This window comes from Anolis carolinensis, chromosome 6, assembly GCF_035594765.1.
Source record: "Anolis carolinensis isolate JA03-04 chromosome 6, rAnoCar3.1.pri, whole genome shotgun sequence".
NCBI classification, from domain to species: domain Eukaryota; kingdom Metazoa; phylum Chordata; class Lepidosauria; order Squamata; family Dactyloidae; genus Anolis; species Anolis carolinensis.
In genome coordinates this window covers 47310144-47333273 of record NC_085846.1, presented here as the reverse complement: position 1 = coordinate 47333273, position 23130 = coordinate 47310144, and the positions used below count along the sequence as shown (strand labels likewise).

The window sequence follows — 23130 nt, the reverse complement described above, 5'->3', positions numbered from 1 at the left end:
TATTATTATTGTGCAGATATTGGATGGCCATCTGTCAGGAGTGGTTGGATTGTGTCCTCCTGCATGATATAAGGAAGTTGAACTGGATGATACTTAAGGGTATCTGCTAACCTAACCTTTCAAGGAACTTAGCCTTGAAACTGGCAGCAATTGGATAAAAACAATTATTCCTCTCTCTCTAATTAGGACTTTATTTTTCTTTTCTTTTTGTTGTATCAACCTAGAGGCGTGGATGATGGGCTGTGCTGTCAAATTTTGAGGTTGGGGGACCTATAGTTTTGTTGTTTTGTCCGCTGCCCTGATGCCATCACTCTTTTATATATATACTAGCTGTGCCCGGCCACGCGTTGCTGTGGCTTAGTCTGGTGGTGTTGGTCAGTCTACATTAGGTTGTATTTATGCTGTGACCTCCACCTTCTTTATACGCACATTAGTAGTAGTATTTGAAGTCTGTTACCTTCTTCAATTTTTGTGTTGATTGATAATTGCTTGAGATCCCTGTTGTCTTTGGTTTGTTGTTAATTGTAAAGTCTGATTCTGCTAAGTGCGGTTTATATTTTTATTGTGGTACAATTGTCTTTTTTTTTTTGCCTGTGTAGGTGTTTATTATTATTGTTGTTGTAGTGGTCATGAAGGTTGGATAAGTTAGATGCTACTGTATTGTTTTTTGGAGGCCCAGTGCAGCACTGACTGGCCTCTCAGCCTCAGTGCCTGGCTGTTTCTTGCCTGTGATGGTGCTGATTCTTATTGTTGTTGTTGTTGTCATTGTTATTATTGTAATTGTTTTTTTGGAGGCCAAGTGTGAATGTAGGGATTGGGGAGGTGGATGAGTTGTGTTGTCAGATTTTGTATTTGTTATAGTCACAATGCGTTGTTGTGAGTTTTGTGGGTGAAGATTGTGGTTTTGTGGTGTGGTTGTGTTGTTACAACTGAGAGGCAAGGCTTTTGTGTTGTGTTGCCAAGTTTTGTATTTCTGGGGCATTTAGTTGTGCTGTTATAGTCATGATGCATTGTTGTGAGTTTTGTGGGTGCAGATTGTGGTTTTGTGGTGTGGTTGTGTTGTTACAATCGGGAGGGAATGCTTTTGTGTTGTGTTGCCAAGTTTCGTATTTCTGGGGCGTTTAGTTGTGTTGTTATAGCGATGATGCTTTCTTGTGAGTTTTGTGGGTCCGGATCGTGGTTTTGTGTTGTGGTTGTGTTCTTACAACTGGGAGGCAAGGCTTTTGCATTGTGTTGTCAAATTTTGTAGTTCTGGGGCGTTTAGTTCTGTTATAGTCACGATGCGTTGTTGTGAGTTTTGTGGGTCCGGATTGTGGTTTTGTGGTGTAGTTGTGTTGTTACAACCGGGAGAAAAGTCTTTTGTGTTGTGTTGTCTAGTTTCGTATTTCTGGGGCGTTTAGTTGTGTTGTTATAGTCACGATGCATTGTTGAGTTTTGTGGGTCCGGATTGTGGTTTTGTGGTGTGGTTGTGTTGCTACAACCGGGAGGCAAGGTTTTTGCGTTGTGTTGTCAAGTTTTATATTTCTGGGGTGTTTAGTTGTGTGCCAAGTTTTGTATTTCTGGGACGTTTAGTTGTGTTGTTATAGTCACGATGCATTGTTGTGAGTTTTGTTGGTCCGGATTGTGGTTTTGTGGTGTGGTTGTGTTGTTACAACCGGGAGGCAAGGCTTTTGCGTTGTGTTGTTAAGTTTTATATTTCTGGGGCGTTTAGTTGTGTGCCAAGTTTCGTATTTCTGGGGCGTTTAGTTGTGTTGTTATAGTCACAATGCGTTGTTGTGAGTTTTATGGGTCCGGATTGTGGTTTTGTGGTGTGGTTGTGTTGTTACAACCTGGAGGGAAGGCTTTTGCGTTGTGTTGCCAAGTTTCGTATTTCTGGGGCATTTAGTTGTGTTGTTATAGTCACGATGCGTTGTTGCAAGTTTTGTGGGTCCTGTGTGGTTTTGTGGTGTGGTTGTGTTGTTACAACTGGGAGGCAAGGCTTTTGCATTGTGTTGCCAAGTTTTGTATTTCTGGGGCGTTTAGTTGTGTTGTTATCGCATGATGCGTTGTTGTGAGTTTTGTGGGTCTGGATTGTGGTTTTGTGGTGTGGTTGTGTTGTTGTAACCTGGAGGCAAGCCTTTTGCATTGTGTTGCCAAATTTCATATTTCTAGGATGTTTAGTTTTGTTGTTATAGTCACTGCGCAAACAACTTTATCATTTTATATATATATATATATATATATATATATATGTATGTATGTATGTATGTATGTATGTATGTATGGCTGGAGTTACACTTAAAAATGTACTTGTCCTGACTTACAAATTCAACTTAAGAACAAACATACAGAACCTATTTGTACAGCACTGCCTGTACAAATCAGGCATGTATTGATAAGAAACCAGCTTTTGCAAGTCTTGCTACACAGGGTCATTTTCCTTTTGATGAAATTCCGCTGGAGCATCATCATCACCTCAGAGTGAAGAGTGGGCAGCCAGGAAGACACAGCGCCATCCTGTCTCTGCTCCAGCATTGTCCTTATTCAGTTTCTTTAAGGCATTGAATGTTTGCCCATATTTGTTGTAAACCGCATTGCGTTCCCTTGGAGAGATAGGGCGGGATATAAATAATAATAATAATAATAATAATAATAATAATAATAATAATAATAATTTTCCAGGGAGACTCATTGTCTCCTCTGCTTTTCATTATTGCCATGATCCCTCTGTCAACAATCTTACAAAAAACAAATCTCGGCTATCAAACATCTAAGAAATCTCACAAAATTTCGCATCTGATGTACATGGATGACCTGAAGCTGTATGGGAAAACGGAAACTGAAATCCAGTCTCTGACTAACACTGTCAGCACTGATATCAGCATGGAGTTTAGCTTGGACAAATGTTCGACAGTGGCATTGAAGAAGGGAAAAATCATTCAAAGTGAGGGCATAAATATGCCTAAGGCCAAACGATAAAGTGTCACCAGCCAGAGGCCTATAAATATCTGGGCATATTACAGCTGGACCACATCAAGCATGAACATGTGAAGACTGTGGTCAGTAAAGAATACACACAAAGGGTCAGAAAAATTCTCAAAAGCAAGCTCAATGGAGGCAACACCATCAAGGCCATAAACACCTGGGCCATACCTGTCATAAGATATACTGCTGGCATCATAAACTGGACACAGATGGAACTGGACAATTTGGACAGAAAAACAAGAAAACTCATGACCATTCATCATTCAATGCACCCTCGCAGTGATGTTGAGCGGCTATATCTGCCTAGAAGATCAGGGGGCAGAGGACTCTTACAAGTAAAACAAGCAGTCAAAGAAGAAGAACATGCCCAGGCAGAATATGTAAAGCAAAGTGAAGAACCTGCTTTGATTGAAGTCAAAAATCAAACTCCTCAAAGCACAGCAGACAAAAAACCAGTACAAGAAAACCACACTACAAACTAGAACTGACAGCTCGCACAACAAAACATTGCATGGAAAGTTCCTTGACAAAATTGAAGGAAAAGCTGATAAGGAGAAGACCTGGCTCTGGCTCACGAATGGGACCCTGAAGAAGGAGACAGAAGGCCTGATCCTTGCAGCCCAGGAGCAAGCCATCAGAACAAATGCAATTAAGGCCAAGATCGAAAAATCAGCTGATGACCCAAAATGCAGACTGTGCAAGGAAACCAACGAAACCATTGATCATCTCCTCAGCTGCTGTAAGAAAATTGCACAGACAGACTACAAACAGAGGCACAACTACGTGGCCCAAATGATTCATTGGAACTTATGCCTCAAGTACCACCTTCCAGCAGCAAAGAACTGGTGGGATCACAAACCTGCAAAAGTATTGGAAAATGAGCATGCAAAGATACTGTGGGACTTCCGAATCCAGACTGACAAAGTTCTGGAACACAACACACCAGACATCACAGTTGTGGAAAAGAAAAAGGTTTGGATCATTGATGTTGCCATCCCAGGTGACAGTCTCATTGACGAAAAACAACAGGAAAAACTCAGCCGCTATCAGGACCTTAAGATTGAACTTAACCGTCACGTGGTGATTTCTGTGATCTCAAGATTAAGCTAAGCGAACCCCATCTGGGGTCGGGACCTACAGTTTAAAAAAGGACTGAGACAGGTTTTCCCCACAGAATGTAGAGAGCTCTTGAAATCCCTGCTTTGTGTACAGAGCATCTTCCCTTCCGCCTCAAGTCCGGGCGGAAGGCTTTGCCTCTGCCGGGCTTCTTCCGCCCTCGCATTGCTTCACTTTCGTCTCCGCCCCTCCATTGGCTGCTGAGCAGCGGTCAGGCGCTTCCGGGTCTGAGGGAAGCGGCGTTCCGGCGAAAGCTTCCTGGTCGCCCTATTGTTGGTGTTGTTGCCTGTTGTGTCGCCGCCATGAACCGCTTGTTTGGCAAGTCGAAGCCCAAGGCGCCGCCCCCGAACCTGACGGACTGCATTGGCACGGTGGGTAGAGGGGCGAGGGCGGCGGGCATGGGGCCTCCCCCTCCTCGGCTGCCAGGTTCCTCCTCGGCTGCCCAGTCCCACTCCTTCCGGCCTCGGGACGCCTCTCCTGCTTGAGGCTTGGCTTCCCCACAGGGCCCGCAGCTCGCAGGCCTTTTTCTGACTTTTTCCGGCTTCTTCCTCCTCAGTTTCCAACGCCGTTCACTCAAGAGTTGGCAGCCTTCTAGGGTCCAGTGTGACATACTCCTGGGTAAACGCATAAAGGATTGTGCCCAGAAACATAAATAAAAGTAACGAGTTCAGTTAATAACAGTTGTAATTGGTATAATAACCCAATAATGCTCACCAGTCTCGAGGATGTAGCAGCTCTGGTCTGGTGCTTATGAATCACCTTGGTGGACAAACTATTATTTATTTATTTATTTACAGTATTTATATTCTGCCCTTCTCATCCCGAAGGGGACTCAGGGCGGATCACATTGTACACATATAAGGCAAACATTCAATGCCATATAAACATAGAACAGAGACAGACGCAGAGACAATTTAAACCTTCTCCAGCTTCCAGCTTCCTGAGGGTATGCTTGATTCCGGCCCCAGGAGGAGCAGCTGCTTCATCATCCACTGCGGTGGCAACTTCCTCATTCCAACAGCGGCTGGATGATTTTTATGGTGTCGTAAATTAGCCTCCCCACATATAAGTGGTACCTAAATTTCCTACTTAATAGATGCAACTATATTTCAGGTTGCTTAGTTCAACAACGAGCAGGGGCTATTTTTTATTCTAATTGTCGGGTGCTCACCCCAACACGGGCTGGCCTCGAACTCATGACCTCTTGGTCAGAGTGATTTATTGCAGCTGGCTGCTAACCAGCCTGCACCACAGCCTGGCTGTTGTGATTTGATTTGACTGTTGTGATTTGAAACAGACAACAAGTTGAACATGAGCCAACAGTGTGATGTAGCAGTTTAAAAAGCCAGTCAGATTTTGGGCTGCATCAAAAGAAATATAGCATCTTGTTTTGGACGTCAACCCCCACAATTCCTAACAGAGGTATTGACAAGCTGGAAGGTGTCCAGAGGAGGGTGACTGAAATGATCAAAGGTATGGATACCATGCCCCATGAAGATTGTCTTAATGTTTAGCCTGCAAAAGACAAGGAGACATGATAGCCATGTATAAATATGTGAAAGGGTGTCATAAGGAAGAGAGAGCAGGCTTGTTTTCTGCTACTCTTGAAACTAAGTCTTGGAGCAGTGGATTCAAATTACAGCAAAAGAGATTCTAATTTAACATTAGGAAGAACTTCCTGACAATACGGTACAAACTGTTAAACAGTGGAACTCTCTGCCTTGGAGTGTGGTGTGAAGGCGCCTTCCTAGGAAACTTTTAAACAGAGGCTGGATGGCCATCTGTCAGGGATATTTGATTGTGCTTTTCCTGCATGGCAAAGGGTTGCACTAGATGGCCCATCCTGTTCTTGCTCTCTTTGCTTTGATTCGAACCATTCAAGGTGGTGATTTATCATTCTTTTCCTTCTATTACAAAAGGGTTGTTTGCCCTTTCATTTAGAAGAGATAATAAGTGACTATAATAGGCAAGAGCTGCAAGGAGCAGATGTTCGCAACTGCTGTCGAATAAACTTATTTCAGCTAAGGGATAGAAATCAAAGCTGTCCTGTATTTCACAGGTTGATTTTTAAAATACCACAAGATTGGAATGTCATCAGATATAAGAGTACAGTTCAGTACACTGCCCTGATTTCCCTTGGAGAGATAGGTGCAGGATATAATAATAATAATTATTATTATTACACCAGCTTGCGCTTTGATTTTTCAGGTTTTTTTCTTTAGGGATCTTATTATATATTACATGCTGTAGTTTGGAAGTTTGGAACTCAGTGTACAATTTGGAAGAGAATTCTTTTCAGCCTAGCTCTCATGTGTTTTGTTTCCAAACAAATGTTGGAATAATTCCCATTGGACTACAAAACTTAGTATACAGTCTGGCTAATAACCACTCAAAACTCAATCTGATCATTTCCCCTTCAGTAATTATCAGAATTGTGTAGAGGTGCAGTTGACAAAAGTATCCCTTTTTGATCACCTGAAGTCACTTCCTGTTTGCTCCAGCTAACCATGGGAGTGGCCATAGATACATTTATTATATCATGGTCTTAACTTCTCACACAGATCTTCATTGTTTTAGGATAAGGATACATTTGGAAGATATCCACTATATAGGGAAAGCATGAATATGAACCACACTTTCTGTCTGGGGTTAGGGATAGTGGGGTTGTTCCCTAGGTTCATCTTTATACAGAGTGGGCATGATGACTAACTGATTAAAAACAATTTCTTTAAAATGTGGGATATGGGTTGTTTGATGTGTGGTGGTGTTCATTTACCTCCTGAGTTTAACTGATGCTTCAGTTCTTTTAAGCCTTAAGACAATATTTTTAGAAAATGAATAATTTATGCTCAAGACAACCATATGTAATACATATTATAACAGCAGAATACAGTACAGCCTGCTTGTACACTGATTCAGTATCCACAGATTGGCTTGCTCACACTCTAAAAAAATACCCCCCCCCCCAAGTGTTTGTCGGCGTCTCTGGGTCCTTCAGTGCAGTTCTATGGGATGATTTTCACTCAAGTATAATCAAATTATAGGATTCCTCATTATCCATGGTTTATAAGTCTTGGAACTTATTTCCTGCAGATATGGTGGTTGTACCGTTCTATAACTGGAACACATAACGGGGCTATTTGCATGCCAAGCTATGTGTGTAAAAACAGAAGGGACACAGATAAATCTGAAGTAAATTGTAAAGCAAGGTGTGTGTTAAATTGATGTTCATGCATAACAGCTGTAGTTATGTCATCTGTTATGTTTATTATCTTGATTTCAGGGGATGTCTGTCAGGGACAGCTTGAAAGCCACTTTTGAGAATAGGCAATTTGGAATATGTATGTCTGATCAGCCTGTGTGAATTTTGTATACAATTAGTGTGTATGAAACATGAATTTCAGCTTTCTTTTTCTCCTCAAAAATGCCACATTCTACGTCTCTTGTTTTGAACAAGTCACATGCTGATGTGTGGGCAGTTCTGGTTGAAAACCCAAACATAGAATCCTACGAAAGGCCTTTGTGCCTTGTTTTATCCTTGTCGTCTGCTCTATTTATTCATCAGATTCTCAGCATCTCTTCCCTACCATCCTAATATGAATAGCCTTGTGCCAAATATGAATGTTGCAACATGTCAGAACCCTGCTACTAGAGCCTGGATGTAGCTCTGAGTTTCAGGGTCACTGACATTGATAAGACACCTGCGTCTCAGGACTCGGAGAAGAAACGGCTGCTGGACTTGGCGGGGAATCTGCGCGGGGTTTTGCCGAGCGGGAAGAGACTTTTCAAATGTGGGGGAGGGTATATAAAGGATGGTTGGCCGGAGCCTCCCATTCTTGGCTTTTCTGATGTTTATGTTTCCTGCAGTAAAGTTTCTGGTGATATCACAGAGAGTCTCGTGTGTTCATTCAGGAGCGGCTGTAGTGAGCTGACACTAAGCCAAGAATACGGACACCATCCCGCTGTAGCGGTGAGGTGCAACATGCAAGTGGAGCATGAAGAGCTCTTGGGCGCAGGAGGAGGAAGGTCGGGAAGGGCCACTCCCGAGCCGGACGCTGAGTTCCACCAGCTGGCGGCCCTGGCATCATCCACCGCTTATGCCCAGCCGAATGGGGTAACCCAGAGGCGTGGAGTGGTGCAGGGAGACAGCACCGGAGGAGAGGAAGATTTACCTTCCCCAGCCCCACAAAGGATGGTGTTTCTGGAGGAGAGGATGTCGGCGATGGACAGTAATCGCCGGCAGTAATGTCGAGGGCGATGGAGCGCCTGGTGTTTTTGGCGGAGCCAGAGAGAGGAAGGGAACTTTGGGCTGGCTCAATGTGGGACATGAGCGTGGGAAGCAGCCAGGGCTTTGCAGACCTCCCAGCACCGAAGGGAAGGGAAATGCGAAAGGAGCCCGGCGCCCGGCCCAAGACCCAAACAAGCCTGACGCGGGTGGAGGAGAGTGACGACGAAGGGGAAAAGCCTCCGAGAATCCCGGCTACGCTCCCAGCTGAGACCCTAGTGCCCCTGGCGAATGCCGGGCGTGGCACAGGGCCAAGGGAAACAGCAGCGGGGCCCACTGGTCCGCAAGGGGGCTTGCGACGGGCGGAGGATTGGGGATTGCCACCACAGGGACCCCTACCGAGACGAGAGGAACTAAGGATCGAGTTTGGGGGAGAGTCCTCTGAACTGGATTTTTTCCTTACCACGGTGAGGGGCTATATGGAGGACAATGCTCACACTTTTAGAACGGAATCCAGTCGGATCCGGGCCATTGGTGCAGTGTTGAAGAGGGGAGCGGCTAGCTGGTACGTTCAGCTGCACGCGCGGCGCGACCCATGTCTGGGGTCAGTCCGACGCTTTATGGGGGCCCTGGAGACCCGTTTCCGAGATCCATTGGAGCAAATCCGGGCAAGGGAGAAGTTGAAGACCGTCTCCCAGGGGCAGAGGTCGGTATCTGAGTATGCGGAGGAATTCCAATGCCTCGCCGAAAAGGTGCCGGAATGGTCTGCAGTGACAAAGATGGAACTCTTCAAAGAGGGGCTCAGGCGGGAGATCCTCTCCTGGGCTGTGCACCGTGATGAGCCTGACACACTGCACGGATGGATTCAGCTGGCGGGGCGCGTCGAGACATCGCTGGCCCAGGCGAGGAGGCACCGAGGAGGGCTACAGCAACGGCCGCAGATGAAAGAGGGGAGCCGGAAGGAGGGATCAACCCCAACCGGGAGGAGAGCGGAGCCGAGAGGGAACGTGAGCGCCAGCAGGAGTGGCTGCTTCGTGTGCGGCCGGTTGGGCCACAGGACTGCCAAGTGCTGGCAGATAAAAGGGGAAGGCGGAGGCCCGCCCAAACCAAGAGCCGTGGCAGGAAAACGCGCCGAGGAAGAACCACCGATGAGGGACCATTCGGGGGGGTTGGTAAGTCAGGACAAAGCTATGATAGTGGTCCCCATTCAGCTTGAAAATGGCAGCAAACAAGCAACATGCAAAGCGTTTGTGGATTGTGGATGTTCCAGGAACATCATTTCCCCTGAATTAGCCGGGGGATTGGGATGCGAAAGAACGAGCCTAGAATCCCCAATAGCATTTTCGCAGTTGGACGGATCCACAGCATCAGGATCGTTAGCTAGGCACAGTGCCGAAGATGTAAAGTGTAAGATAGGGAGTTGGGAAGGAAAGGTGTCATTTGTGATATCACAAATAGCCAACTATAATGTTATACTAGGCATGCCGTGGCTGGGGCAGGCCAACCCGCAAATCAACTGGGAGGATAAGAGCATGATTTTCGGGATGAGTTTGGAAGAAGGGAGCCAGGAAGTCGAGAGGGAGCCGGGAAAAAGGGGGGAGGAAGACTCTATCAGAATAGCAGAACTGGCAGATAAATTACCCCCAGAGTATCGTGATTTTGTGGACGTGTTTGACGAGAAGGAAGCAGACAATTTCCCACCGAAGCGGAGGGTTGAAGTGAAAATAGAGCTAGTCCCAGGAGCAGAGCTTCCCAAGGCAAAGATATACCCGATGTCGGCTAGGGAAAAGGAGGAACTGAGAAAGTACATTGATAAAAACCTAGCGAGGGGTTTCATAGAACCTTCGAATTCCCCTTTAGGGGCACCTGTGTTGTTTAGGCGGAAAAAGGACCAAACGCTGAGGCTCTGCATTGACTACAGAGGCCTGAATGCAATCAGTACTGTAAATAAATACCCTCTACCCTTAGTGAAGGACTTGATCGCCCAGTTATCGGAGGGGCAGATATTCACTAAATTGGATTTAATTGAGGCTTACCATAAATTGCAGATCAACCCAGAGGACAGGTGGAAGACGGCCTTCTCCTGCGCCTTCGGATTATTCAATTATTGTGTGCTCCCATTCGGTTTATGCGGGGGAGGGGCCGCGTTCATGCAATTAATCAACGAAGTGTTGCATCCATTATTGTACAAGGGAGTTTTTATTTTTTTAGATGATATATTGATAATGTCTCGGACCAAGGAGCAACACGTAGAACTAGTCAGGGAAGTCCTACAAAAGTTGAGGGAAGCGAAACTGTATGCGAAACTTGCCAAGTGCGAGTTCAATAAAGACCAGATAGACTTTCTGGGGTATAGGATTTCCTCCCAGGGAGTGGCGATGGACCCTGCGAAGGTGGAAGACGTAAGGGGGTGGGAAGCCCCCAGAACACGGAAGCAGCTGCAATCCTTCCTGGGGTTCGCAAACTTCTATAGAACATTTATCAAGGACTTTGCGCGCCTCACTTTGCCATTAACTGATTTGTTAAAGACTAAAGGCAGGGGAGAAACAGCCAAAGTGAAGGCCCCTGGGGCCAAACTGACCTGGACAATAGAATGCCAGGAAGCTTTCGAAGCCCTAAAAAAGCGTTTTACTGAGGAGCCTGTCCTACAGCACCCTGATATGTCTAAGACCTTTGTAATACATTGCGATGCGTCAGACCGGGCATATGGGGCAGTCCTGCTGCAGAAAGACGAGGGGGGGAACCTGAAGCCATGTGGCTATCTGTCGAAAAAGTTTAGCGATACAGAAAAAAACTGGCCGATTTGGGAGAGGGAAGCCTTAGCGATTCTGAAAGCACTAGAGTGCTGGAGACACTTTCTGGAAGGGAGTGGAATACCGTTTGAGGTGTGGTCTGATCATAAAAATTTACAATATCTGAGATCCCCTCGCAAACTATCAGCGAAGCAGATTAGATGGGCCCAATATTTCAGCCGTTTTGATTTCAGACTCAAGTTCTTCCAGGGGAAACACAACATACTCGCTGACGCTCTCTCTCGGATGCCTCAGCACGGGGGAGGAATTCAGGAATCTGAGGGGAGCCTTTTCCTAGATAAGCAATGGGGCCTGGCAGTACTGACTCGAGCACAAGCGGCCAAAGAAAACAAACGTACTGCCATTTCCACGGGGGGAGGAGAAATATGGGAGGAAGAGTTGAAGCGAGCATATGGAATGGACGAATGGTTACAAACGAACAAAGAACAGGGAGAACTGTGTGGGGATTTGGTGTTTGTTAATAAGAAATTGTATATTCCTGAATGTTTGAGACAAGAAATGTTAAGGAAATGCCACGATAACAAGGGTGCAGGTCATCTAGGCCCTACCAGGACTATTAAACTGTTGGCCAAACAATGCTGGTGGCCCGGAATGAGGAAAGACGCCAGGGGGTACGTCACGCAGTGTGAATTATGTGCAGAGGGCAAAACACCACCTGGGAAGCCCCAGGGGCTATTGCAGAAGGTGGTGGAGCCCATGAGGCCATGGGAATGCATGGCAATGGATTTTGTAGGCGAACTACCCCCCAGCAGAGGCCACAGATACATTTGGACAATATTGGACCTATTCTCAAAACAGGCGCACTTTGTGGTCCTGCCAAAACTCCCCTCGGCTGAAAAGCTCACGGATTTGTATGTAAAGCATGTATATCGCCTACATGGGTGCCCCGACAAAATAATTAGCGACCGGGGAGTCCAATTCACTGCAAAATTTTGGGGAAAATTCTTACAGCTGTTAGGAGCAGAAAGGAACCTGAGCTCGGCCTTTCATCCCGCAACCAACGGGGGGGTCGAACGTACCCAACAAACACTGTGCCAATTCTTGAGGATGTACACCAATTATAGACAGGACGATTGGTCAGACCTTCTGCCGTTTGCTGAGATGGCATTTAACGGGGCCGTACATTCGGCCACAGGTCGTGCCCCATTCGAAATAGTATACGGACAGGAGGTGGCACCTTTCCCCAGGCTACCTGAGTGGAAGGAAGGAGAGGGCCAGACCGACAAGGAATGGCCGGCTAAAATTAAGCAAGGGTGGCAGAACGTGGTGGAGGCATTGCGGGAAACGCAAAAGAAGTACAAGCTCTTTGCAGATCGTAGGTGCCGAGAGGGGGACAAATTGGGCGAAGGAGATCTGGTTTGGCTGAGCACAAAAAACCTGAAATTGGGGTTCCCATCTAAGAAATTGGCTCCACGCTATATAGGGCCGTTCAGGGTGGCGAAAAGAATAAACGAAGTGACCTATCAGCTGAGGCTACCCAAGGACCTAGGAAAGGTACACCCGGTATTCCATTGCAGCCTGTTAAAAAAGTATAAAGGAACTCTGGACAGCGGAGAACAATAGTTGTGTTGAATCTTTTCCTTCCAGGACGAAGGGGAGGAGGACGCCATGTCAGAACCCTGCTACTAGAGCCTGGATGTGGCTCTGAGTTTCAGGGTCACTAACATTGATAAGAAACCTGCGTCTCAGGACTCGGAGAAGAAACGGCTGCTGGACTTGGCGGGGAATCTGCGCGGGGTTTTGCTGAGCGGGAAGAGACTTTTCAAATGTGGGGGAGGGTATATAAAGGATGGTTGGCCGGAGCCTCCCATTCTTGGCTTTTCTGATGTTTATGTTTCCTGCAGTAAAGTTTCTGGTGATATCACAGAGAGTCTCGTGTGTTCATTCAGGAGCGGCTGTAGTGAGCTGACAACAAAAATAACCCATTGTGTAAAAAAACCCCTTTTTACTTTGCTTTTAGCCTGCAAATCTCTTAAGTCATAATTTAAAATGTATTATACTGTTTCCATTCAGTGAACATCATTTTATTGTTACATTCTGAATGGATAGGATACAGCAAATCACTGGCCAGAATCCAAATTACAGCTACTTCTGTGTGCCCATGGTGACCTTCTAATTCTCATTCTGAGACTAGCACCCCCTCTTATGCTGCATTGCAAGTTATGTTGAAATTGAGGAAACTGTCAAAAGTTTATTTCAGTGTGACAATAGAGTTTTATTGGTGACTGTGCACATTAAAGCATTCTGCTCTGCTGTCTGTTGCATATTCATCTTTGTATTCCAAAATACTTAGGAAGTAACATGAGCAGAATTGCTTTTGTTAGAATTATGTTATTCAATGGTTATGTAACGTGTACACATTTTACCCCAAACTAGAATTCAGCTGTGTTTTAATGTTATCTTGGTTGGTATAATAGCTACAGTAGAGTCTCACTTATCCAACACTCACTTATCCAACGTTCTGGATTATCCAACGCATTTTTGTAGTCAGTGTTTTCAATACATTGTGATCTTTTGGTGCTAAATTCATAAATACAGTAATTACTACATAGCATTACTGCGTATTGAACTACTTTTCTGTCAAATTTGTTGTATAACATGATGTTTTGGTGCTTAATTTGTAAAACCATAACCTAATTTGATGTTTAATAGGCTTTTCCTTAATCCCTCCTTTTTATCCAACATATTCGCTTATCCAACATTCTGCCGGCCCGTTTATGTTGGATAAGTGAGACTCTACTGTATTACATTTTGCAGAGTCACGAGAAGTCATGTCCTATCTCCTCACCCCTCCCATCAAATGATATAACATAAACACTATTTGCTGCTTGATTCTTTACCTTCCAGATTGTCAATGGAAAGCTAGGTGTCACACCTTTGGTCCAACTTTGCTCTTGGATTGCTAATCTCTACTGCTGTGCTTTTTGTGGATAATTTCTATTGTTAAATAGAATCTGTTTTTTAAAAATCTATAGAATTTTCAAGTTTGGTGTTTGATTGCAGGGTCTTTTGTAATTGCTGTACTGATTCCATAATCTAGCGTCCTTTCAACTAGTAATACTGCTTTTTTACTTCTTCCTTTTGTTACAGGTGGACAGCAGAGCAGAGTCCATTGACAAGAAAATTTCTAGACTTGATGCAGAACTGGTGAAGTATAAAGATCAAATGAAGAAAATGAGGGAGGGACCTGCAAAGGTATGCTGTGTGCAACTTATGACTAGATGACTCATTGCAGAACTAGTTCTCCAGGTTTTTGAAGTTTTGATTAACATTTCTTTCTGTATTTGGTTCAGTACAGGCAGTCCCCGAGTTACAAACATCTAACTTGCATCTGAGTCCTAGTTACAAATGTGGTGGGTGGGAGGTGACACTAGATTAGTGGTTTTCAACCTGGGGTCCCCAGATGTTTTTGGCCTACAACTTCCAGAAATCCCAGCCAGTTTACCAGCTGTTAGGATTTCTGGGAGTTGAGGGCCAAAAACATCTGGGGATCCCAGTGGTTGAGAACCACTGCACTAGATGGACCCAATAGTGTGCACACCAGCCAGCAGCATGATGGCTGGGCCTTTTGCATTATTTGAAAATGCACAGTAAAAATAAATAATATGTTGAAAGAAACATCTGCCCAAGTTGCATTTAAAATAGAACTCCATGCACATTATTTTGGTTAGTATTCTATGGGGTTAGAGCCACTGTGGAATTTGTGCTGCTCTCTGTATTCTCATTAGATTTAATCTCATTTCCTGTCCTTCAGACAACTAGGAGAGGAAATTCACTCCTGAAAATGTTATCATGGGAAAAAAGTGTCTCCACTGAAGTTTTATCACCAATCATTGTTTCCATGAGAACTCAACATTTTCAAAATCCAGTTGTCCTGCTTCTTGGCAGGATGCCCCATGAGGTCTCTTCCAACTCTGATTCTATGATTTTGTGAAGTATGAGCACTTTAGTTGCTTTAGGTTTAGTTAAGAAAATGTATGAGCCAATGTGTCTTTGTGTTTACTTGAAAGTGGAGACCAAAGTTCAAAGGCCACTTAGTCAGAAACTTACTGGCCCACCTGTATTTATTTATGCCAGGGTAGTGATGAGGGCAAAATATGTGCTGGATATTGAAATTATGTCTCTTTAACTCCATGGAGGAATATTTTATTTGGTTAGGAGTTAATACTCCATGGGAGTTCTTTAGGATTGGTTGCTTCAGTGACTGTTGATACTCTCAAAATCCATTTTTGTTCATAAACCATATTGGATATTATAACAGAAAAGTAGTATATAATGCTTAAAACAATAATGATTTAAGTGTTGCGCTCAGTCATCAATTCTTACTGGTACTGATAACTTAGTGTCACCTCTTTTTTAGAACATGGTAAAGCAGAAAGCCCTGAGAGTGTTAAAACAGAAGAGGATGTAAGTTTCAATCTCCATCTTTACTTTTTTTTAAATGAAAGGAATGGGCTTGAACTCTTGCCAGCAATGCTATTCTCCAACCACATTTCTAAGTCCTCTTTGTGAGAGGAATTGATTTTATTGCTTATAACATTGGTGTGGTTAACATGTGGCCCTGAGACTTGCATGCAGGCCTCAGCCCCTCCAGACTCCATAGAGGGTAGGTCGCTTACCTTCATCCTGTTTAAAGTGCTTTAAAATCAGAAGTAGACTTCTAGACATTTCTTAATTATTTTTGGGAGGTATTTTTAGTAGTCTGTATGGTGTAAGGAGAAGGAATAGGGGACAAGTTCCTTCAAGACATTAAAAGGAACAGCAGTCAAGATACTTGATTAGATTAGTAAAACTTCATAAAAATGGTTTATGAAATCAGAATTCAGTGATTTTCCTGTAGTGGCTGACTTGTGAAGATGTAGTTTACATTGTGCTCAGACTGGGAAACATTTGGGTTAGGGTCTTGTTAATAAACCAGGGAAAATAGCAGAACGATAGATTATAACCAAGGATCAAACATTGTGTCTCCTCCCTGGCATGACCCATAGGATGTTAGGTGTAATTGACATCTGTATACTTTGGAGACACTAAGGTTAATTTACTTCAACAGCATTTTTGTATAATCCCCCTAACTTCGGGATATGGACTCAGCTATTCACTGTTATATCTGGAAGGAGAGTCAGGCACTGTAGCAGCAACATTAGCTTTTCACTTGCAACCTTATAACACAGAACTATAATATGTTTCAAATATAGGTATGAAAACCAGCGTGATAACCTTGCCCAACAGTCTTTCAATATGGAACAAGCCAATTATACCATCCAGTCTCTGAAAGATACCAAAACGACGGTAACTTCATTTTTAATTTGTTTTTACGTCAATATTTTGCTTGTGATGTAGTTAGTTGAAATATCAAATATTTTTCTTGTTCTAGGTGGACGCCATGAAAGTGGGAGTAAAGGAAATGAAAAAGGCTTACAAGCAAGTGAAAATTGATCATATTGAGGTGAGCTTTAATATTAGTTTAAAAGAATGTGTAATTAAAATTAGACTTTAACAATGTAAGATTATACATATTTATTTTTATTTTACATTTGGAATTAGGTCAAGTGTTTTCCCCTTTCTCCCTGCCTTGGATTTTACTCTTATATTAGTCTCAAGGAATAAACATTGTCATTACCGTTTTGTATTAATCAAGCTGTTTTAGATACTAAAACTCCTCCATTGGTAGCAATTAAAAATGAGAGGTGCCTGGATTCAGTCAATCAGTAGCACCATTAATTTCAGTGGGTCTTCACTAAATATAACTAAAAAGATCCTCCCAATTGATCAAGAATCAGTGCAATGTTGATCACTTCAGAAAGAAAAATAAGCTGTAGCAAATACTGAAAAACCTTTACATTGGTGTCTTATTTACTACCATTTGGGTGTTTGCTTTGTAATAAACTCTAGGACCTCCAAGACCAGTTAGAAGATATGATGGAAGATGCTAGCGAAATTCAGGAAGCACTAGGTCGCAGTTATGGAACTCCAGAAATTGATGAAGATGACTTAGAGGCTGGTACGTTGCACTCACTGTGTTCTAGCAAGTCTCTGGTTCACATTTGCTTAACAAAGCTTTGTCAGGGATGCACTACTTCTGCTGATTGCCATTCGTGCTTTCATGCAACTTAGATCTGGTTCTTGTTTACTTTCCCCATCCTATTTTGCTTTTTAAAAGTGTAGGTCCGAGATCACAGCCTATTGCGTTTTTATTGAACTGAAATAAGATAATCTTTTAGGCTAAAGGATGGGGTGCAAATGTTTAAAATAAATAGCTAATTGTTATTATCATACTATGATAGTTTTTGTTTGAAGAAGTAGGATATACATGGTCTAAATACACAGAGAGCAATATTTTTAGAAATACTAATTGTGACAAGTGTTGCTACATTAGATTTTAGATCAGCTAACCTTTACTATCAATGATCAGTGTAAACATTTTCCGTTCTGACAATTCTAGAACTGGAGGCACTGGGTGATGAACTTCTAGCTGATGAAGATAGCTCCTATTTGGATGAAGCAGCATCCGTTCCAGCTATTCCAGAAGGCATGCCAACTGAAGCAAAAAACAAAGTGAGTCTCATCCCTCACCAACCCTGGCCCTTTCCTTTGCAACAGAATTTCCCCAAAAATCTTATCAAGTTAGAGCACATTTTTGTCAGTTTTGCAAATTTTAAAAAAGATGTGTTCCTTGTTGGTTTCCGTCTTTGTCTCAAAGAATAAGGGATGTGTGCATAATTCATGTTATTCATAAAAATGCAGTGAGGGTTACAAAACTATGTTAGGATCAAGTCAGTTGTCCTTTCAAACAGCATTTAAAGAAACTTAACTGATTTGGTATGATGTTTATGAACATGTTATAAAGTATAAGTACAGTGACAGGTTTACTGTTTGTAGAGGCAGATAATTTGGTATATAAATAGAAAATTAACTTCCACTGGCTTATAATGGGCATGCTTGATACTAATTTGAGGAATACTGATTAACATTAAACTGTCTGCTTTCTGTCTCACAGGATGGTGTACTGGTGGATGAATTTGGACTCCCACAGATCCCAGCAACATAACTGCCCCCATTCATTGGGAATGCTGTCTTTTATTTGACATATGTCTAAGCAAAAACATTTTGAGGTTGTGGGAACTCTCGTTTTCAGTGCGATGGTTTGGAACATGGAGTGAACAATGAATGATAATTCTCCTTCTTTGAAGATATTTTATTACTAGCTTTTGTATTAAAAACAAGAAATTGACACTACTCTTCTAAAATATTGCTGTTGTAGACATATTGTATGAAAAAAATATGTGGGATTATTTATAGTTTTCTTTGGTTTCATGTTTCCCTGGACAACAGAGGGCCATAGTGGTGGTGTATCTTAAAATAACATTGTTATGCCTGCTATGATCATGAACATTTTCTAAGAATATTTACATTTTGACTCCATTGCTAGTATAACTTGCCATCCTTAAGTGTAAGTGTATAACAAATATATGCAAAGGAGATTACTATCTAGAATTTTTGACATAAATTGTACGCTATATATAATGTAGCTTGATATGCTTTTTTCTTGAACCTCCATTTCAGTTATTGTTAAAAACCAAGCTATTCATTTTAATAATACTGGTCTCTAGGTAGTAGATGTAATGATAAGCAATAATACATTCTGTTTCTACTTGACAACACTTCATATGTAATTGTTTTGGAATCACCAGATTTCCCCAAACTGATGCGGCTTTGTTCCTTTATGTTTGTTGTTTGGAAGATGTGTAGTCCAGGTCAGTACCTGACTTTATGAGGAACCTACATTGAAAAGGGAGCCTCGTGGTAGGGAAGCCACTGTTCCTGTTAGGCTTTCTCCAAGTCTATTTTCAAAGCCAATAATCCTATACATATTTTGTTAATAGTAATGAACCAAAATATATAGGGTTCGTTATTATTCAGCTGTTTGGATTGACCAAATAGTTCAACTATACGACCTTACTGGCCATACTAAATATGACACTTGTGTTCTTTTCCATAAAGACTTATTTCTAAACTCATTTTGAAATGTTACACTGAAATTAGTAAGACTGAGGTTTCAAAAAAATCCTAGAACAAGCAAGTGACATTTCTTTATTCTCGGTTTATGGTATTTTAACGGAATTGCATTTGTTTAATTAAGTAGTCAGAGCAATTGTCTTATCATTTTAGTTGATTTCTGCTAACTTTTCCTCTCCCCCCACCCCAACTCCCTTTAATTTTGTCTATGAAGAATATCCAGAGCTCCAAGACAACTATCTGCCTTGGAGGGGTAGCCATCAGCAAGACTTATCTATCATTGTGGACAGGACCTGCTTGTTTTATTCTTACCATCACAAAAATAGGCAAATAGCTTAGCCAAGTGGAAGAGAAATTATCTCCTTTTTTGCAAATGCAAGTCAATCACTGGGTCTAAATTTTATTAGGAATCAGAAGGCCAAAGGGATTATCAGAAAAATTTCAGATTTTGCTGGATTGCAACTCCATTTCTAACCACTCGCTATGCTGCTAAGGGCTGCTAGGAGTTGCAGTTAATTACTGAACTGCAATAGAGAATCACATGATTCCCATACCTGATTTAATTAATTCAAATGGCTTTAGAATCTGCCTGTACTGGACATATTCCAGATTTCTGCCATAGATTTGGAGAGAGTTATTCAACAGTGCTGGTTTGATGTTTTACTAGTAGCATACTTTTGTGGCCTCAGGTAACCTATAACTTGCACAAATGTTAGTTATAGGCCTGAAGAGGGTATGAAATTGGTGTGGGATTCATAGCTAATGTAACGGGAATGAATAGGATTGGGACCAGATTTAAACTGGCATATTATTATTGAAAGACAGGCTTGTGACAGCTATATTCCACAAAATACTGTACATTGATGAAATTTTTATGCTAGTTGAAATGGAGATGTGTCAGTTAACATGATTATCTTTTTCAGGAAGAAATAAATAGAAGATTTAGTACTTTATTGTGTTGCATGGCTGCCAGTTGTTTCTCATGTAGGGCAATCCTAAGGATCAGAGAGGATTTGCCTTCCTTTGGGACTGAGAGGATATGATCAGCCCAGAGTCACTCAGTGAGTTTCCATGGTTGAATGGAGATTCAAACCCTGGTCTCCAGAGTCATAGTCCAGTGCTCAAACCACTATACTGTGCTGTCTCTCATGGGGTTTCTGGAATAGATACAGTGCTCTGTGAAAGACAAGGCTGTGATTTTAATTGTATTATCAGTGTAATATGTCTACTCAGAAGCAAATCTCACATGAGATGTACTCTAAGTTTATGACTGCAGCCTTGATTTGGAAATCAATAATTAATTACTTCAAATCCATTTTTTTTAAAAAACACTTCCCCCCTCTTACATTAGGAATCTCTGGTTATAATAAAAACTCAACAGGAAATTAAAGCAACCAGAGTATATTAGATACAGTATATATCATAGGAAAAACATCTGGCCAGATGATATTAGATTGCAACTCCCAGTATTCCTCACAACTAATGATGGCTTGGATTGGTCGGAGTTCACATCCAAAATCTTTTGAATGGTCAGTAATCCCTATTGGTACAAATCTTACACTTTAATAGAGAACAAAATACTATTTTTTTAAAAAAATACAACATTCATCTGGGTAGTCATCCTCATTAAGTAAACTTTTGCGGAGTGTACAGATGCAACAAAAATCACATTCAACCATGATTTAAGAATTTGTAAGATGTGGCTGGACTATAGTCACCATTTACTGGGTTGTCTGAGTCTGATATGGAAGAAGGATGGAAGCGGGAGCCACCCACTGGAATGGTGGGGCAAATTTCTTTAGTGTTTCCTATCTGGCTTTGTGTCTGGTATCAGCAGACTGATTCCAAACTCAGCTGAAAATTGCAGCATCAGCAATCCATTTACTCCCAAGAATAAATCTCATCGAATTTGACTGTTATTTCTCCATTCCTATCCAGTTCTGTCTTACGGACATGTTGGACAGTCCGTAAGTTCGATGCCCTTGTGATTTATTATATATAGGTATGACCACCAGACCCCTGAAAAACAGAATACAAGAGCATCGATCAAAAATTAAAAGAGAAAGTTTAGACTCCACCCTATACACTCATTTCCAACAAAAATCTCACCCATATAACAGTTTTAAATTTCTTGCTCTAGAGAAGGTCTATACTACTAGCTACACAGACATTAAAACTAGTCTCCTCAGAAGGGAAACCTTCTGGATTCACAAACTGAGGACCAGTACCCCTCATGGTCTAAATGACAAATTGTCCTCACCTGCTTCCTGTAATCAGGTATTTAAATCACTAGGGAACCATGAATGGCTGCTTGCACCACAAAATCCACAGCAGCATATTGATACTGCAAACATGTGAGTAGATATGTTTACTATTATATCTGGGAAAAAGGTAATTCCTTGTTTGTAACTTAGAATACCGCATACCTTGGGGTGCTTTGACATGTCTATTTTCTATATAATTTATGATTTATATCTTATAAAGAGCACATTAGACAAATTTCCTTTTATTTTTATTTCCGTTAAGAATACCTAATGCAGAGCCATCAATAAAGAAATAATAAAACATTTGCTGCTTACCAGAAGAAGGGTTACCGAAACTGGGATAAAACCCGGGAACCAGTTGTAAACGGCATGAACGGATATATTACCACCTACTCAGGATCTACATCAACATTGACTCTGTTTCCTTGGCTTTACTATTGATCCAAAACCTGTGGAGTCCTGAGGAATCCCTCCAGAACTGCAGAGACTCTGAATCGGTTTGCCTTTAAGCCAATCTAATCCTTTTAGGACTGCAGAGACTTATATCATTTTGTTTGATCTATAATACTGAGTTAGATACTTTTGGGTTATATACCATAGAACTGAGCATTGATTCTGTGAATGTAATATGTATATGATGCTCTAATATACATATTGTGTACTACTTATGTTTTGAACCATTATTGTGTTTTATATAGTTCATTACATTGTTTAGAATAGACATCTGTGTTTATCCAATAGTATGTTGGACAGTTACCCAGGAGCAACACTTAATACTAATGTTCCAATCACCTGCCTCAACGTTCAGATATCCTAATTAGGAGAAAAATTACGACTTGTAGTGGAGAGTTGGCATGTCTGCATTTGTGTGAGAAATTTTACCATTTTTATTGCTTGCAGTGATATGGAAGCAGAATATTGTAACAGATTTGAGGGAAGCAATGGCTGGGGACAATTGCCTACAGTGTTGCAACTGTCGGAAGCGGAGCCTCCACTATTTGCATATTCAGAAAATCCTATTTGTGTGTTGAAGGGTTAGTGAAGTAAGAAAGTGAAGTGAGGAAACCTGTTAATGACATTGGTGAATTTGAGCAGAAATGAAACGTAATGTTTTGAGTGGAGGATAGAAGAGGAAATTAGCACTAATTTTGTTGGTGGTTCCAATAAGTATACATTTATTTATTGATAGTTCAATCTATCAACTAAAATGATAAAGGTCTGAAGACCATGCTCTATGAGAAGCGTTTTAAAGAGCTGGGTCTGAGGTTGAGAGAAGAAATGATAGCCATGTATAAATACAGTAGAGTCTCACTTATCCAAGCTAAACGGGCCGGCACAAGCTTGGATAAGTGAATATCTTGGATAATAAGGAGGGATTAAGGAAAAGCCTATTAAACATCGAATTAGGTTATGATTTTACAAATTAAGCGCCAAAACATCATGTTATACAACAAATTTGACAGAAAAAGCAGTTCAGTATGCAGTAATGTTATGTTGTAATTACTGTATTTATGAATTTAGCACCAAAATATCACGATATATTGAAAACATTGACTCCAAAAAATGGCTTGGATAATCCAGAAGCTTGGATAAGTGAGACTCTACTGTATGTGAAGGGATATGAGGTAGCAGGCTTGTTTTCTGCTGCCCTGGAAAGTAGGAGTCTGAGCAGTGTGTTCAAATTACAAAGAGAGGAGATTCCACCTGAACATTAGAGAGAACTTCCTGACTG

General features: G+C 41.9%; 1 protein-coding gene across 1 annotated transcript; it reads left to right on the top strand.

Annotated features, from left to right (window-relative positions):
- The first annotated feature begins 4286 nt into the window (after nucleotides 1–4286).
- On the top strand, nucleotides 4287–20087 carry chmp5 (charged multivesicular body protein 5). Its single transcript, XM_003222243.4, has 8 exons — nucleotides 4287–4451; nucleotides 14209–14313; nucleotides 15479–15525; nucleotides 16314–16407; nucleotides 16493–16564; nucleotides 17011–17119; nucleotides 17561–17673; nucleotides 18116–20087. Exons 1-8 carry the CDS (start codon nucleotides 4383–4385, stop codon nucleotides 18164–18166), a joined length of 660 nt encoding a protein of 219 aa, XP_003222291.1. The 5' UTR covers nucleotides 4287–4382; the 3' UTR covers nucleotides 18167–20087.
- Nucleotides 20088–23130: the final 3043 nt, after the last annotated feature.

Bases quoted from the DNA above. Each gene is read 5' to 3' on its own strand.
- chmp5 (XM_003222243.4), top strand. From the start codon at position 4,383: ATGAACCGCTTGTTTGGCAAGTCGAAGCCCAAGGCGCCGCCCCCGAAC. The intron at 14,314-15,478 runs GTATGCTGTGTG...CCTCTTTTTTAG, and splicing joins TGAGGGAGGGACCTGCAAAG to AACATGGTAAAGCAGAAAGC. The intron at 16,408-16,492 runs GTAACTTCATTT...TTCTTGTTCTAG, and splicing joins TGAAAGATACCAAAACGACG to GTGGACGCCATGAAAGTGGG.